Source organism: Stylophora pistillata, chromosome 1 (genome assembly GCF_964205215.1).
Source record: "Stylophora pistillata chromosome 1, jaStyPist1.2, whole genome shotgun sequence".
NCBI classification, from domain to species: domain Eukaryota; kingdom Metazoa; phylum Cnidaria; class Anthozoa; order Scleractinia; family Pocilloporidae; genus Stylophora; species Stylophora pistillata.
In genome coordinates, this window is record NC_142519.1 from 30,882,479 (window position 1) to 30,900,223 (window position 17,745).

At 38.7% G+C, this 17,745-nt stretch overlaps 2 protein-coding genes across 3 annotated transcripts in view; both read left to right on the forward strand.

Moving 5' to 3' along the window:
- Positions 1-17,745, forward strand: part of LOC111331810 (fibroblast growth factor receptor-like 1) — a 30,710-nt gene that overhangs the window by 1,200 nt on the left and 11,765 nt on the right. The gene's annotated exons all lie outside the window — the stretch shown is intronic.
- On the forward strand, positions 886-12,536 carry LOC111331795 (fibroblast growth factor receptor-like 1). Of its 2 annotated transcripts, XM_088748959.1 has the most exons (7): positions 886-1,369; positions 2,018-3,935; positions 6,562-6,855; positions 8,681-9,064; positions 9,605-9,736; positions 10,487-10,624; positions 10,932-12,536. In XM_088748959.1, exons 2-7 carry the CDS (start codon positions 3,641-3,643, stop codon positions 11,381-11,383), a joined length of 1,695 nt encoding a protein of 564 aa, XP_088605085.1. In that variant the 5' UTR covers positions 886-1,369; positions 2,018-3,640; the 3' UTR covers positions 11,384-12,536. The 2 variants fall into 2 exon arrangements, with proteins under 2 accessions (XP_088605085.1, XP_088605087.1); XM_088748961.1 differs by lacking the exon at positions 886-1,369 and having other exon boundaries at positions 1,950-3,935.

Here is a 17,745-nt window from a genome sequence, read left to right on the forward strand (position 1 = left end):
ACACTACCACTTACCCCACGTAATGCGCTTGCTCTCAGTTGCGAATTTTCAATATGGTAGACAGGCCAAAGAGGGAAATAAAAAAAAACAAAGCGATTTTGTAATGAATACTCAACATACACCCCAGTTAGAAAGGTGAATCCCCGGAAGAAAGACACAAAACGGTATGATATTGAGATCAGGGAGGTTGACAAAATCAGCAAGAGGTTGAAAATTAATTACGTTGGCTATAGCACATGCTTCGATGAATGGAGACCCTTTAGGGCCGATGGAGGATCTGGATATTTTCCGTTTGTTCGCAGCGAAAAGCTGTTTATTCCATCGGAAAACTCTCTAGAGGATAGAAAAGAATCGTTCCATGGCCAACTTGCTCGTGAAATAAACTGAAAAGCTTTGGTCTGGACGGCGAGAGGACCCTGATATAAACAAAAAGTAGGAAGATACAGCTATTTTGAAACGCCATTTGACGAGGATAAATCTGCTTTTTGTTGACCCTTTACATATCAAAACAAAGGTAATTTGTTCCTCTTTTTGATTCTGGCGGTACACTTTTAATTTGCGCCTGCTTAAAAGAGATATCGCCCGAGACCCTTCGCTCGGTCGGGTTTTGATCAAAAACGCCTTGTTAATTTCACGCAACCGCTCAGAGAAAAAGTAAAAATGACGAGGGAAAAACTTTACCTTCAAGTTAGGAAATGAGCGAAATAGAAAGCCACAATATTATAGTTTAATATTTCAGAGGTGCATTGAGTGCTTTTTGCGAAGAGAATGCGCACGATGTTAAAACACTCGATCAGTGAGTGGGGCGTTGAAGTGGGCGTGGTCACTATATTCATGTTAAGACTATTTGTACCCCCATGAGTTTCATAGAAGTACGCAAAGGATTGCCGAAAGTTCGCTGGGGGTAGAATAAACACGCGAAGGAATCTGGGAGCGTAATCTTTGCCGCGCTACGAAGTGTCTTCCAAAGTCAAAGTCCTTCGAAGTCTGTTCGATCGCATCCGAAGTCTAGTCGATCGCATCGAAGTCTATTCGATCTAAAGTCAAAATTGTGGAAACTCGCATTGCTCCGCGAGGACTTTGAGGAAACTCGCATTGGTCATCGATCTCTTTGACCGAAAGACACGGTCCCACTTGGATTTGCCAGACACAAATCAAACCGCCTAATTGGACGCGAAAGACTCGCACCACAATCCAAAAGTATATTCCGTGGTTGAGAAATGAACAAAGAACTAGTTTAGAACTGGTTGGAACTGGTTGAAAAAAGAACAAAGAACTGGTTTAGCAACTCATGGGTTGTGATATTGGCATATTTTCAGAGTTATAGAGGTCCAGAGGTCGCTTTGAAAAGTCCTGTTTTGTGTAGCTGGTCAGTTTGTTTCTATTTCTCTCTAAGTACTCGTATCATTAGTTTTTACTTTGTGAATGCCGCAGAGTAGCCATCTGTCTCTCCGGATGCGACCAAATTATAAGAAACACAATTGCATAAACTTTTGTATAATTGTGAGTGTGAAGGATCCTCTTTCGACAAGTCTCTTAGGTAGAATTTCATTATCTTATTTCTATCCGTTAACTTGCTTCCTCTTTTAGATATTTTTTCTTTAAGTTTTCGCTGCATTATTCCCATCGAAATACCGAATAACGATGAAGGGTTCCAAGTATTCAGTAACACTGTAACGGAGGTTAAAACGACTCTTTCGGTTCCTCCTATAGGAACTATATGTGTAACTTCGTGACATTCAAACATAGCTGAAAGAGGACATAACCTTCTTTAGTCGTTTGGCAAGCTGGGAAATTCAACTGACAATTTATCACCATCTGCATTTTTTTACGGTGAACTTTCAATTGTAACTTTCAATTGTAACTTTCATGAAATTGGAGAGAGAAAGAGAAGAATTTCACTAACATTGTAGTCTAGTACAATCGATACGAAACCAAAAAGGTATTTGAATCCACACAACTGTTAAATTTTTGACCGATTTGTGGTTGTGAACTTCGTTTTTTGTTATTGTTTCAGCCGATCTACACACAGTCAATCCAGTCTTGTTATGTTTTAATCAGACGTGTTCATATGGATTGACATTTACAGTAAGTGGCAACAGTCAATCAACAGAAGATTAGCTAATATTTCATCGCTTTTACCGACTGAATGACCTTCGAAATCAGACTAACCGTCGCAAAAATAGATTTCTGTCAATGGAAGTATGCTGCGCTATCAACATTTTTGTAGTTTGATAACGTAGCGAAGAACTTTTACAACAATACGTAGTAAATTATTATCGGTGAACTTTTGTTCTTGATCGACTCACTGAAATACATTTCAAAAGGGATTTAGACATGTAGGTTTGTGTGACTGTAGTAATCATTACTAATGTCACGCAATCCTACATGTCAGTGTGACGTATCTTTGATTAAGTTGAACCTCTCCACAGCGGCCACCTTTAGGACAAAAGAAAGTGGCCTTTGCGGAGAGGTGGCTTTTATGGAAAGGTAGGGGTGAATGTATGGACAGCCCCCCGGGAACAAAAAAAAGAATGGCTGTTGCGGAGGGGTGGCCGTTGTAGAGAGGGTCGACTGTATTTAAATTTATCAGATCGCATAGAACGTGTTACGTGCTTCTTAATATCTGTGCGTCTAAACAGAGATCACCGGCCGATAGCATATGATGATATAAAACTTCTCATCTTTCACTTTCCCGATATCTTCAAATAAGCCAGCTGTAAGATAAGGACAAGGCTTTGAAGAAAAAAAGGTCCTTCCCTGTACAAAGTTCCACTTCAAAAGATATTCTACACAGTATAATATCAAAATAGAGGGGACAGCTTTAGTGACAACTACTACTAGTGTAAAGTATAGATGTATAGTACAACACGAAGTACTGAGAAAGTCGCCAAAATAGCGTTCAAACGACAGTAAGTGACAAGGCAGCTACGGAATAAAGGTAAGCAGACTTAACACGTTATATTCCTCGCTTTTAATATCCTTTTTTTTTTTTTTTTTTTAGAATGTTCCCTTTTTTTACGGCACACGCTTATAATCTTATTATGTAGGGTGTTCCCGTTAACGACCTTAATACCCCAAATTCACACATAATACGCTTAGGCTGCTTGTGGCTGGACTTAAATCAAACTGATTACTCGCAACATTTCCATGATTGCTGTCGGAAATTTCCCCATCAGGGCAATGTTAACCAGTTCACCATGACATTTTCAACTTTAACAGGAACGGCTGAGAAGAGGTCAACTACAAATAAATACCCCGATGATTTGAGTTCTGAAAGAGATTTGTTCTACGAATATTAAGCTTGGAAATTAAGATACTTATTTTTGAGAAGTATTTTAAGATTAATTGGAGCGCAAATAAGAGACATTAAATAACTGCGTATGGATAGTGAGCTAGTTCCTGTCAGTCAAAAAAAAAAAAAAATGCAGGTACGTCTCAACTTCTCGATTTTCACCGCGGACGATAGCTATTGCGTGAGAACTATCACTTAGTCTGCTTGCAGGCTTTAAATGGATGAAAGCTGGGACTGTTGTTCAGAGATTGCTCGAGCTCATGGAATAAAGATAAGTCCTACGCGTATTGAAATTTTTATAAATTACAACAAGATTTACAAATTTTCTATTATTGGAAAACTGTAATGTACAGAAATAACTCTCCCTATTCAGCTCCTTACCTGGATAGAAGGAATGGTAACAAGACAAAGGTCATTGAGATGACTAGCGGGGAGAATGTGATACTCAGTTGCCCGATCAGAACCAGTGGTCAGAGCACAAAAGTTTATCATTACTGGCTCATAGGCGAGAAACAAAGAAAAGTCATGAGCACATTCCTTAAGATAAGAGCGGTAAAGACAAAAGACGCCGGCCTCTACACCTGTGTTGTGGGGAACAACTGCGGAGAAAAACGTAGTTCAATGAAGCTCCTTGTCAGAGGTATGCAAGCTTTATATTCTATGAAATATCAAAGATTCAGTTGATAGGTGTATTAGAGCTACGCGTTACGGCCACTTCGTTGTCACGGTTAGTTGACTCGTTTTTGATTCAGGGTTGCTTACTCCTCCCCTCTCGGTTAGTACATGCAGTACTTATTGGCGACTTTGTAAAGCTGGACTGTTTTGCCGAATAATGTCTCTGTCCTACTGCGCGGAATATTATTCAAGGATAGGAAAAGTAGCAAAACAATCCATTGGAGAAGAAAGGTAACCGTGGTAATTTTGAAGGACCTGATTCCGTCTGACACTGGGTCATACTCGTGTATTGTGAGCGACCGAAACGGATAGATTAACCGCACATTTTAAGTAGATGTTTATGGTAAAACAGAGAATACAGTAACTGTAAAGATTTACTTCTTACCAAGAGAGTGTGAGGGCCGTACCGGGTTATATTGGGCCGAGGTCGTGGCATTACGGACCGAGTGCAGCAAGGTCTGTACAAAAAAGTACTGTCCCACTAGTGCTTAAGAACGAGTCTCTGTAAGAATCAAACATCTGGAGAAATGAAAAATTTCAACCCTCCTTCAAATTTTGCAGGCAGTTAGACACTCAGGGGGATGCACGAAAATGCCCTTTTTAAAGGTTGCAGCACTCTTGTTGTCATGGTAGCAACGGCTGCTTGTTCGAGGCCTGGGGCCTCATTTTCAAACAAAAACATCGCAAAAAAAAGTGTTAAAGATTTATTTCTCTATCTCAAGATAAATACAACATTACAGATTGGTATTTCTAGCATACATCGTGACATCATTCGTCTTTACTTTCATGCATCCAATTTTTCCTGGGAGGGAATGTGAACACGCCAATAGATTATTTATCTGGGTACAGTTTCGGTAATTTTTACTGTAAGGTAAAACTGGAAAATGTTTGTCTAAATTTCTCAAAAAGTACACCGATTCTGGAGCTGAAACTACGTACTTAGTTGTTTATAATATTCTACCGCTGACAAGTTGCGATTATACTCTCACTCTCAGTGTTTACGAACGTTCAATCAAGGTTTTCCTCTCTTTTTTTTTCTTGGTTGCTTTTACTTCGGAATGCGCGGAAATCTGCTGAGATTTCGGGAAAAGTCCATTTCTCGTCTTCTTTGGAGCGGAAACTTCATGAAGAAATCCAGCGTCACGCCATCGTGATAACATACACTGTTTATGACAAATGACCGGTGTTACGCCAATAGTTTGGTGTAGATCAGCGAACTTTAGCATGTTTCAAATGACAGACAAGTCTAACGGTGTTTCGTCAGATGATTTCGGATTGCTCAAATTCCCTTGAAAGAAGGTACAGTACTCGGAATCTGTATGTTATGCACACGATTTAAGGTACATTTTTGTAGTTACTTCGGGTAGTCCTCCATGAAAGTTGAACAATTTTTTAAAATATTAAAGCTAGAGGCGAGATTTCTCTTAGCTCTTCGGGATCTTGCTTAGAAGATAACATTCTTTCAAAGTCTTGCACTTTTCATTTGTCTGAAACGTCTTTTGTTGAGAACATTAGATGTAAATATTGCCAATTTATGCAATATCTGTTTTTGAGCTTCGTTCGCGAATTGCCACCAGGAAAAGTAGAGGCCGAGCCGCAGAGATTTTTACATATTTAAAACCAGAATATTATAAACAACTAAGTGAGTAGTTTCAGCTCAAGAATCGGTGTACTTTTGGAGAAATTTAGACAAGCGTTTTCCCAGTTTTACCCTACAGCAAAAATGACCGAAACTGTACCAGGATAAATAATCTATTAGTGTGTTCACATTCACTCCCAGGGAAAATTGAATGCATCAAAGTAAAGACGAATGATGTGACTATGTATGCTAGAAGTACCAATCTGAAATGTTGTATTTAGCTTGAGCTAGAGAAATAAACATTTAACACTTCTTTTGCGACGTTTTTGTCTGAAAATGAGGCCCCAGACCTCGAACAAGCAGCCGTTGTTACCATGACAACAAGAGTGCTGCAACCTTTAAAAAGAGCATTTTCGTGCATCCCCCCGGAGTGCCTAACTTTATGCAAAATTTGAAGGGGTTGAAAATTTTCATTTCCCAAGATGTTTGATTCTTACAGAGACACGTTCTTAAATCGAAATAGTCGTGACCAATTATGATCGGGAATCTTGTCATGGTTTTCATGTGAGCTCGTAATCCATTTAAGGTAAGGAGATTAGGATAAAATATCACCATAAAATCAATACTGTGGAATGCCTATAGTAGAATTATGTGAAGACTGTAACGTAGTCCAAACGAGTGCAAACGATGATAACGCAACGGTTTCAATAAGTCTCATAAAAGCCCGCCATTACTAGGCGTAATACAACAACAACAACAACAACCCGGAATACATTTCATTCTACGCGCATGCCCGAAGGGCCTATGACATCACAACATCGTTACAAAGACTTCATCTACATCTCTGATGTACGTTATGATGGTCAGCAAAAAAAAGGGGGAGGCGGGAGGCTCTCATAAACGGACATTCTGGAATGTGGTGTTGTACGCATATAGATTGGTTACAGGCCAGATGGGTGGGGCTGTTGATAAGGTCAGTACTGAAATTCAGTGGCTGTTTTCTGCTCCTTAGCTGCTCCACAATTTAGAGTATCACAAGATAGCCCAGGACAGAAAGTCATCACAGTGATCATTGGCAAATCTGTAACCCTAAACTGTTCTGCCGATGGATATCCCCGTCCTACTACGACGTGGTACAAGGACGGAAAGTTGTTTAAGGAAAGGAAAAGTGGCAAAAAAACCGATTGGGAAGATAGGAAAACCGGGTTTACATTGAAGAGGCTGATTGCGTCTGATATTGGGTCATACTCGTGTAATGTGAGCAACCGATATGGATGGATTTACCGTACATTCAAAGTAGATAATGGTAATACAAAGAACACAGTAACTGTAAATATTATTAACTTCTTACTAAGAGAACGTGAGGGCCTACCGGGGTATATTGGGCCGAGCTCGTAGCAGTACGGACCAAGCACAGCGAGGTCTGTACAAAATCAGAGAAAACTGTGAATGAGTCGTGGATACATTACGTTTGAATGGGTTTTGAAGAAAATTAAGTTCCTTTTTTCTAAAAAAAGCGACCATTGTATTCAGTTTTTAACGAAGCGACCACAATCGTTCTCAACTGAAGAGAATTCCAAGCCCTTTATAGTCTAGATCTTGTCATTTCGCGCGCGAGATTTCAGTACGTGCTGGAACGAATGACAGCTTTTGTACTTGTTCGTACTCTTCACCTTTAAAACCGATATGTGTATGTTTTCATTTTTTTGACAAAAATTTGGACCGAGACCAACGCTGTTCCAACATATTTTCAACGTTCAGGGGTGTACACACACTGATTTTCACATACCGGTATTAATATTTGCATAGTCTACAAACAGAGGAGAGGTAAAACCACCAGAAAGGTAAACAAATGGTTAGTCACGAAAATAACGCTTCACCTTCCCCTATAAACATTCGCCAGTTATTCATTTTAGCTTGTAACAATATAAATAATGACAGCTCGCAGTGAGAAGACTGAAGGCCCGAATTGTATTTAAAAACGATTATGGCCTGAACGCTTTGTTTAAAAACAAAATATACCTGGGAACAGCAAGGAATATTCCACAATAATGCGAACGATGCGGTGAAAGATGATCGCGGAAAAGCGATTGCATTTAGCGCCTTCACTCTTAGTTACACCTTAAGACTTTCAAGAGCTTTCACTCGGTTACACAAGTGCTGAATGCGATGAGTATTAACCGAAACTCCCTCGAAGAAAAGTCGAGTTATATTTTAACGTCGCAACATTACTTCTGAAAGTTGATAGCCCTAGGCGTTTCGATATAATTTCGGAAGGTCAATATTATTTGGTCTGACGTTGACCTATCGATTTTCTTACACCCGAGTGAGTGACAAATTTGTATATTCTTTCCCTCACAATGGTCGTCCCACGCTAGCGCTTCGCCTCCCATGACTAAAAATGAACTCCTATTAGTGCTCAAATCTGGCCGGTTGTAACCAATTATGATGGAGAATCTTGCTATAGTTTTTATGAGCCCTCATAATCCATTTATGATAAGGAGACTAGGTAACCTTTTAAAAGCTTTTTGATATAAAACACTAGATTGTGACAGTAATCAAAGTTACGCAGTTCCTTTAGAAGATTTCTCACCTTTATGATTCGATTTAGCGCCCGGGGCTTTATGCGAAACAGGGCGCCTATTAAGTAAGGGGGTTTATTAATTTTTTTAACAAACAGCAAAACAACTGTGCACTGACAGAGTATTGATATTTATTTGAAAAGGATCATTGTTGTCCCTGGATCATTCCTTGTTAAAAAAGACGACCAGGCAAGCAGTCGCTGAAACATTTTTAGACGATATTTTCTTTTAAAGAAACTGACTCACTTGGACATAATAATTGAGAGAGTGAGAGGAAGACTACTAATTTTCAATGAAGCTTTAAATGAGCAATAATAACTAATAATTAATAATAATAATAATAATAACTAATAATAATTGAGAGAGTGAGAGGAAGACTACTAATTTTCAATGAAGCTTTAAATGAGCAATTGAAAGAAGATGAACCACGGTTGATCTTAATATAAATGAACTCTAACAGTGCCATCTCTCACACAAAATAGTGGTGCTTAGCGCTTTGAGGAGTGGGGCGTTTACCTTACATTTACTCTGTTGTGTCTTTTTCTTTAGAGAAAATTCGCAGTGCTCCTCAGATATTAAATATTTGGAAACAGAGAGGAACCATTTATGCTGGAACCAATTTGCGGCTGTACTGCATTGTATCGTCTCGGAAAGATTTCAAGCCGAAAATCCGTTGGTATTTCAGCGAGAGGTTTTTTCAAAATGAAAACAAACTGGGCACTCTCATCAACCAAACTTTGTGTAAAAGTCACCTGGAGACATCGCCTAATAGCACTAGTTGGTCGCATAAATGGACGTTATTCCTGAATTTGAAGGACGTTTCTGTAGCTGATTCGGGTTCCTATTCATGTCAAGCTGAAAATTATGACGAAACTGATCAACGTCACACCTATCTTAATGTGACTACACGACCCATTACATCATCTCCTACAGGTAAGAAGCGATTGAGCAAAGTATGCTGGGGCAAAGGGATTATAAGTTACGATAGAAAACTACTTGAAGATTCTCTGTTAAAAGTGTTAGCAAGCGACAGGGAATGGATTGACTCAACTGAAGTACCAAAGTTCAGTGGCAGATACGGTAGCCCAACAGTTCGTGTAATGGTTTCCTGCATGGTCGGTTGTAGAACTGGAGAATTATTATTTTAGAGATGTGAAACCATTAATACAAGAGTTATGAGAAATCCAAAACGACGGAATAAACGGAATTCGGGAGAGAAGATACCTACACCTTTATTATGGAGCCTCAGAACTTTTTGTACAGTTACAGATCGTTAGTGAGTACAGTGCTTGTAAACTGCGTCCACTACATAGTTGTGAGGTCCCTTAGGCCAAGACCATCGCAGTATCGGATTGCCTAAGAAAGGCAAATTCCCTCAAAAAATACCTATTATTTCATCCAGAACCGTGGATATGAAATCTGTGTATGTTAATCAGTGCTGGTCTTGGCTTATTTATTTCCCCAAATTTTCAGTCCCTTCTAGTTGCGACCCCAACGGAGTAACGTGTGATTTTACCCACACCAGCGCCCAGAAGGATTTAAATCGGACACATGAGCCAGGGGGCACTCTTCCTTGTAACAAAGAACGCCCTGATGTTCTCACTGGTAAGGAATGTTCCAGTGCATCTTACTGTGATAAACATGAGATAAAATTCTTAAAAAACACTTGCAGGGAGGGCAAGTTGAGTATCTGCTTCTTTAGTCTCTACACGTTTTCAAATAGCGAAATGTTGAAGCTCCTAGAAACTCTTTGTGCGTTAAGCATTAACTGCTGTGATACGCTGGTCACATTTTCTTGTTTCCTCTACAAGGAAAAGTTTCAGATTTTTTCTGTTATGCGTTGAGGGGCCATGATGAAATGATTTGGAATGTAGCGTCATGGTAACCACTGAGGAAATCATATCTTGAGTGTTGTTAGGCACAAAATAATTTGTTTCAAACGCATTCTTCCTTCTTTAATTCATGCTGCGCCCAATAATCTCTAGCGCTAATGTCGAACTACGAAGATACAAACAATAAGTGACATCGTGTCGAAATTGGGTGAAGTTCGGCATTTTATGGTTATTGTCCTTTACTCACTCACTCGCACACTCATCCAGGTAATGTGGTGGCCTTGCCTCCTATTATATAGGAGGCAGTAGCCACAAAAATGATGGGAAATAGACGCATAATGCAAGTGATTAGAAGCGAGGAATCCGAAGTACGCCCATCTCCCGCCTCTTGAACTAAGAAAACACCAACTCAAGCAATCAGTTTTATATTTAATTTTTTTGTCAGGTTTATCTTGACTTGTATTGTTCATGATGTTTTTGATGGTGAGATATTCTAACTGTGTAATGTATTATCGTTCATCAGGGAAGAAGACTTATAATGCTCCTATCCCTGGCATCGTTTCAGCCTGCGTGCTGATTACTGTAGCTGTTTTAATTGTTATCTGCCGGCGCCGTCGGTCCAGAATCAAGAGATCCTTAAAGCTTTCAGTTTTACTGTCACGTAAGTCTAGTTTGAAATGTCGAAGTCGGGAGACTTTTTTTGATCTCTTTTCTTAACATTTTTTTTTTGTAGAGGCTTTGGACCAAGTTATTTATAGTCTTTTGCTTTGGATTGAAAAAAGACAAAGCTTGCATTTTTTAGGGAGAAAAAATTAACTAGAAAACCTTTTCCTTTCTTGTCATTATAAGCTAGCCAGCTAGTCCTCATGCTGGTATTGTTTTCAGTGAGTTTGATTCAAAATGTTGCTTTGATGATTTTTAAATCTGAGCCTCTATGCTAATATTATATCCTTATTTTCTTCTTTCAGAACATGAATTTGAATACGATGCGTTCGTTATTTTCAGCTCCCAAGACTCGGATTGGGTGATTAAAACTCTAATTCCAACTCTTGAGGAAAAACACCATTTTAAATGTTGTGTACACTACAGAGATTTCGTTGTTGGAGTACCTTTTCGTGAAAATATGGTCAACAGTGTTTATAAGTCCAGAAAAACAATAGCTGTCGTGTCTAAGAACTTTTTCAATAGCAATTATTGTGGTTCTGAGATGGAATATGCCCTTCATCGACTTATGGAAAGGAAAGACGATAGTGTAGTGGTCATCATAATTGATGACGTCGACAGAGGAAAACTTCCTAAGGAATTGCGAAAAAGGAGCTATATAGATTATCAAAAGAATGTTGAAAAGGATCACTGGGAAAGAAAACTGGTTAATTGTTTAAAGATCCCAAACAATCAGCCAGAGGAACAGATTTTGTAAGAATCTTACTTTGTCTATGCGGTCACCTACTCGGAACATTGGCGGTGTATAAATAGATAAGTGACATTTTTTATTGTCGCTGAATCAATTTGCTTATTACTTTCCTTTCAACTCCTTGTTTTCTCAAGCGAGACATCGCTTGCTTGCCTACGCTTGGGCTTCCCAGAATCATATAATTTTGGCATCGAGTGGGTAAAAAGTTTAACATTTTAAGTGTTATGAACCAGTCTTGTAGAAAAATTGAAGAATCTCGTATTGTAATAAGAGAGAATGATTGTAACGAATTTGTATTGGGACTTGGAAGGAAATGAATCTTTTTAATCATGTATCAACCGTTTGCTAAGTGAATTTGAACTTTTTAATTCCTAAGATCTTATGAGACCCTTTACGAAGTGTTCATATTAAGAATGTCATTAACTTCTTAATTTTCATTAGGGCCAATGCTTTTTTGGTTACCTCGCACAGACCCTATCTATTTTAATATTGTTGGATTAAAACCTAAACTTCTTTGTACCAAAGATAGGTTCTCATCATGCTTTTAGGCTCGAGACTAACAGGTTGTAGTTCTTTAAGAATTACTGATTTTAGGAGTGAAATGATAGTAAAACAGAAGAAAGAAAATTAACACCTAGATGGTAAAGATAATTTACTTTTATTTTAACTTTGCCGGGTCGCGAAAAGTTTCGAAGAGATATTGAGAAAGGCAAGGATGTGACTGAGGGGCTTAATTTCATTCCAGCTGTGAGTTCTTTCTTATCTCTCAGTTCAATCACAGTTGTCCTAGCAGTTTGTTTATCAAATAGGCGTTGCCTCTTAAGGACAGATTTATTAGATGACAAGAATCGTGATTGACATTAATTCTGTACACTGATTTAAAAGCACTAGGTTATTATGTTTCAAACCAGTTTTTAGAAGGAGATAAAGAAAGAAGAAAGAAGTAATTTCATATGGTCTGTCCATAAATCCGCTTACCTGAAGAATCTGCTAACCTGTAAAGTGAGACTGTTGTAACGACCCACCACAGAAGTGAGTTTACATTGAAGTTTTCTGAATTTAGCTACGAGATTAAGACTTGATTTGCGTCTGCTCTGATTACGAACTATAAATGTATTACTTTTAGAGTGAATAATTATTAAAGCTTGGCTTGATATTATGCGGTTTGTGATGGTCATTTGAGCTTACCAGTTCCGAGCAGGCGGTGTGCGTCACAAATTTCGGCCAATCGGTAAGCTCCATTTGAACAATAGCCTTCGCGGTAAAGAACAGTGTACTTCGGAGGGAAGACTTCTCGAGAAAAGTCTATTCCCTGCAACGTGTTGTGATTCTTGGGAAAATCGACAATTGGAAAACGAAGATAGTTACATATACGTCGTTTTGGCTGTTACTGCGTTGGAGCTCCGTGAATGTTATACGAACTCTCAAAGTTGATGTGGTTGGATCAACCGCCATGTTGTTATATTTCTAAATTTCACACCTTTTCATTCGCTCGGCGATCGTTATTCTGGTCACTTTGAGCTGTTTGATATGGATGAGAGAAGAATTCAACCCTTCACCTTTTAAATTTCTGGGGTCTACCCGGGTCTACCCCGGACAGTTTTGGCAACAGAAGCCATGTCCAGACCGTCGATCGTCACCATGTTGTAATAACTCAAAGAAATTGCCTTGTAAAGCCAACAAGAGGCCTCGACTGCGGCGACGAGGCCATCTAAAGACTGCAAATTTGTTTCTTCTGTCACTCTTTCAAAAATGGTAGAAGGCTTTTAATTCCCATTCCAAAACTACTGGAACATACTAACTCTTGTGTATTATGCAACACTCGAGGATGTCCACGCGACCGTGTCGAGGATAAAATGAGCCAATTCGCATTTTTACCCATGATCCTATGCCCACCTGTGACGCACACCGCCTGAGTTCCGAGTAAGGAAAAGCTAACATGAAACATTTTGGACAATGATTTTCAGTTCATCACAAAAAATTACATGCACTTACACCCATTCCTGAACAAAACCTCTAATTTATAACTGCATGCCCTTGTCATTTTTTGCACAGGCAATGAAAATTTTCATAGCGTGGTATTGGCATTCCTTTGGGGTAAGATGCGTTTCATTACAAAGTATACTTGAATCAAAAGCCTGAGTAGTCTCCGCGCAAATACCGTAAGTTTTTCAACCAGAGAGGTGCATACAGTATTCAGCATTTTTCAGTGTTCTTTCTTGTCAGATGGCAGGTCAGAGGTAAAGGAAATACACGCATTTAGCTCCCAGGGTAGTTAATTGAGCCATTTCTTTCCAATATCCTGGAGCATTTATTGATAAAAACGAGCGATATCCTGGAGGCCCGAGAGATTAGGAGCCCATCCCGCCCCCCTCCCGGGCCCCCTGCACTCCCCGGGGGCGTCTCAAGGCGTTTCATTGGGCAAGCTGTGATTTCAACCTAATCTAGCTGGCGAAGTTTCCTAGGACTAGACCAATTTCTTCAATTGACCGTTCTGCAAATATTAGAAATTTATAGGGAATGCGAGCCTACTTCGTGTGTGTGATAGAATTTGACATTTATGTTTGTAAACATCAAACTTGACCACAATGGAATCCCAAAAGTGAGCGTAGGGAAAACAGGTTCGAATCGCATGAAATAGAGTCCAAAGGGCGCCAAGGGATAACGCTATTAACGCATAAAGAAGAGTCCTAAGGGCAAGTGCGATACTAACATAAACAATTCAATTTGAAAAATATCCTAAAAGGTCGTGAGATGCTGACGTAACAATCAAATAAAGAAAATCCTAAGAATGCAAGAAAGAATAATGTTATAATGAACGAAAGATAATCCTAATGGCGTATGAGATGCGAAAGCAAAATTCGAATGAAAAGGAAGTCTAGAATTGCGCCAGGTATTAGCGTAGTAATCCAATGGAGAAAAGTTTAAACCTGCGTGAGATGCCTATGTAGCAATCTAATGAAAGACAATCCCAAAGTGTGCGAAAGCTAACAAAACAATTGAATCCTAAATCCTATACGTGTCCACGATTATAACGTAACAATCTAATAAAAAAAGAGTCCTCAAGTGTGCGAAATACTATTGTAACGTAACTTTCAAACGAAAGAGAGGCCTAAAAGTACGAGACATACTAACGTAACAGTCGAATGAAAAAGAGTCCTAAAGTGCACGAGATAGTAACGTAACAATCGAATGAAAAATAGTCCTAAAGTGCGCGAGATCGTAACGTAACAATCGAATGACAAATAATCCTACAGTGCTCGATATACTAATGTAACAAAAGAATGAAAAAGAATCCTACAGTGCTCGATATACTAATGTAACAAAAGAATGACAAATAATCCTACAGTGCTCGATATACTAATGTAACAATCGAATGACAAATAATCCTACAGTGCTCGATATACTAATGTAACAATCGAATGACAAATAATCCTACAGTGCTCGATATACTAATGTAACAATCGAATGACAAATAATCCTACAGTGCTCGATATACTAATGTAACAATCGAATGACAAATAATCCTACAGTGCTCGATATACTAATGTAACAAAAGAATGAAAAAGAATCCTACAGTGCTCGATATACTAATGTAACAAAAGAATGAAAAAGAATCCTACAGTGCTCGATATACTAATGTAACAAAAGAATGGAAAAGAATCCTACAGTGCTCGATATACTAATGTAACAAAAGAATGACAAATAATCCTACAGTGCTCGATATACTAATGTAACAAAAGAATGACAAATAATCCTACAGTGCTCGATATACTAATGTAACAAAAGAATGACAAATAATCCTACAGTGCTCGATATACTGATGTAACAAAAGAATGAAAAAGAATCCTAAGTGCGCGGGATACTATCGTAACAATCGAATGTAAAAATATCCTAAATTTCGCAAGATACTATCGTAACAATCGATTAAAAGAGAATCCTAAAATGCACGAGATACTAACGTAACAATCGAATGAAAGAGAATCCTAAGGTGTACGAGATACTAATGTAGCAATCGAATGAAAGAGAAACCCGTAGTGCGCGAGATACTACTGTAACAATCGAATGAAAAACAATCCTAAAAGGCGCGAGATGCTAACGTAAGAATTGAATGTAAAAGATTCCTAAAGTACACGAGATACTATCGTAATAATCGAATGCAAGATAATCCCAAACTGCGCTAGATACTATCGTAAAAACCAAATAAAAGAGAAACCTAAATGCACGAGATACTAACTAGATACTATAGAATAAAAGAGAATCCTGAAAGTGCGCGAAAAGCTTACCTAATAATCGAATGAAAGAGAATGCCGAAAGTGCGCAAAATACTAATAACTTTTATTTATATAGCGCTCATATCCTGAGCTCATGGCGCTTTACACCACTGTGCAGGGGACTTTACCAGACTGCTAAGCAGTTTACAATCAAATAAAGGCGAATCTAACAGATGCCCCCTCCCCCCAATTCCCAATAAACGTTCCCTGCCTGACCAAATTAACTAATCAATGGATGCAGGAGACGGGACCTCCGGTTTATTCGTCCTTATCCGAGAAGACTTTAATGTCTATCCATTTCTTGATGTTATAGAAAAGTAGCACATTCTCCTCAGTTATTTTAAGACCCTGAGTGTTGGTCCGGCCGGGGCTTGAACCCTCGACCTCCCGCACAACAGTCCGGCGCTCAACCAATTGAGCTAACCGGGTTACTAACATAAGTTTTGAATTAAAGAGAATCTTAAAAGTGCGCGAGAAGCTAACGTAACAATCGAATAAAAAAGAATCCCAAAGCGCACGAGATAATAATGTAACAATCGAATGAAAAAGAATCTTGAAGTGCGCGAGATATTAAACTAGCACTAGAATGAAAGACAATCTTAAAGTGCGCGTGATACTAACGCAACAATAGAATGAAAAAGATTTCTAAAGTGTGCCAGAACTAACGTAATAATCGAATGAAAAAGAGTCCTAAAGTGCGCGAGATACTAACGTAACAACGGAATGAAACATCCTTCAACCACCTCTCCCCCAGGCAATAATAACTGACTGCTTCCCAACTCCTAATTTGAAAAGAAAAACTATCAGCTACGATTCATCCTTAAAGTTTAAATTGAAACCCTCTAAATCATGTTTCTTTAGTGCGCTTAGAAAGGGTATCCGTTCACTTCGCTCCAAGGTCAGTTCGCTAAAGTCAGTTCGCTCCAGCCAAAAGTTAGATCAGCTCCCAATAAAAGTTACTTCGCTCCATACAAAAGTGAATTCTGTAAGGAGCCTCTTGGACGTGCACAGCTGTCCCTTTACCCACTGATTCAACCCTGTAGATCCGCCTTGTTTCTGTAGGAAAACTTAAGAGAATCCGACTGGTTATCAGACTCATTACAGTTGTGCCAAATAGCAGAACAGCAAGTGGTGTAAGACATTGCGAACGAGTTGTAGAGGCACATTTTTGAAGAAGTTGATTGGATATTCTTTTTCCGGTTTAAAATATCTAACTGCTTTCGAACTTTCTTAGTAAAATAAAAAAAATAATAATAATAAAAATAGTCTTTATTTCACTGATAAAATACATATCAAGTGTTACATATAAAGTGTAATGGGCTAAAATAGGTATTAATTACTTACAGCTAAGTTATGCTTAAAACTAAGTCTATTAATAAAAGAATTTTAAAACGCTCAGTATTGCAAAGTGGATATATTGGCTTAACTTGCCTAAGCCTACGGTTACCAGAGTTAATCCTGGGAAGGGAGTGGTGCAATGGATGATGTTCCCACGCACTTAATTTTTTGAAGATACCTATATCGAATTTATCTAAGCAATTGATTAAAGAAACCGGAAAATACGTGTATCTACGTTTGTAACAACGATCCAGGAAGCATTGTATGGTAGTAAGTTCTGGTGGAGATGAACCATATACTGATATTCCGTTTAGGCAGAACCAGAGCGCTGAATAATTTGTCCAACTCTGCCTAACAATAACCCTCCCTCCTAAGAGTTCTAAGAACATATAGGCATTTATTAGCTGCGGCCAACTTATTCTTGATGTGAATAGAGAACCTACAATTTTCATGAAATGCAACCCCCTAAATACATAGATGCGAATGTTGGGGGATATTCTGTACTGTGTCTAATACATTTTTGTAGCCCTTCTTTCGGAAAACCATTTCTTTACATTTAGAGAAATTACACTTCATGGAATTATCGTTCAGACCATTCTGTAAAGTTATTAACTACACGAGCAGCAGTATTACCATCACTATCACCCTTCCAAACCGGAATGATTAGAGTGGAGTCATCTGCATACTTGAACAACAAGGAGTCAGAGTCCGGATCTGTTTGCAGATCATTCATGAATATATTAAATAAATAGGGGC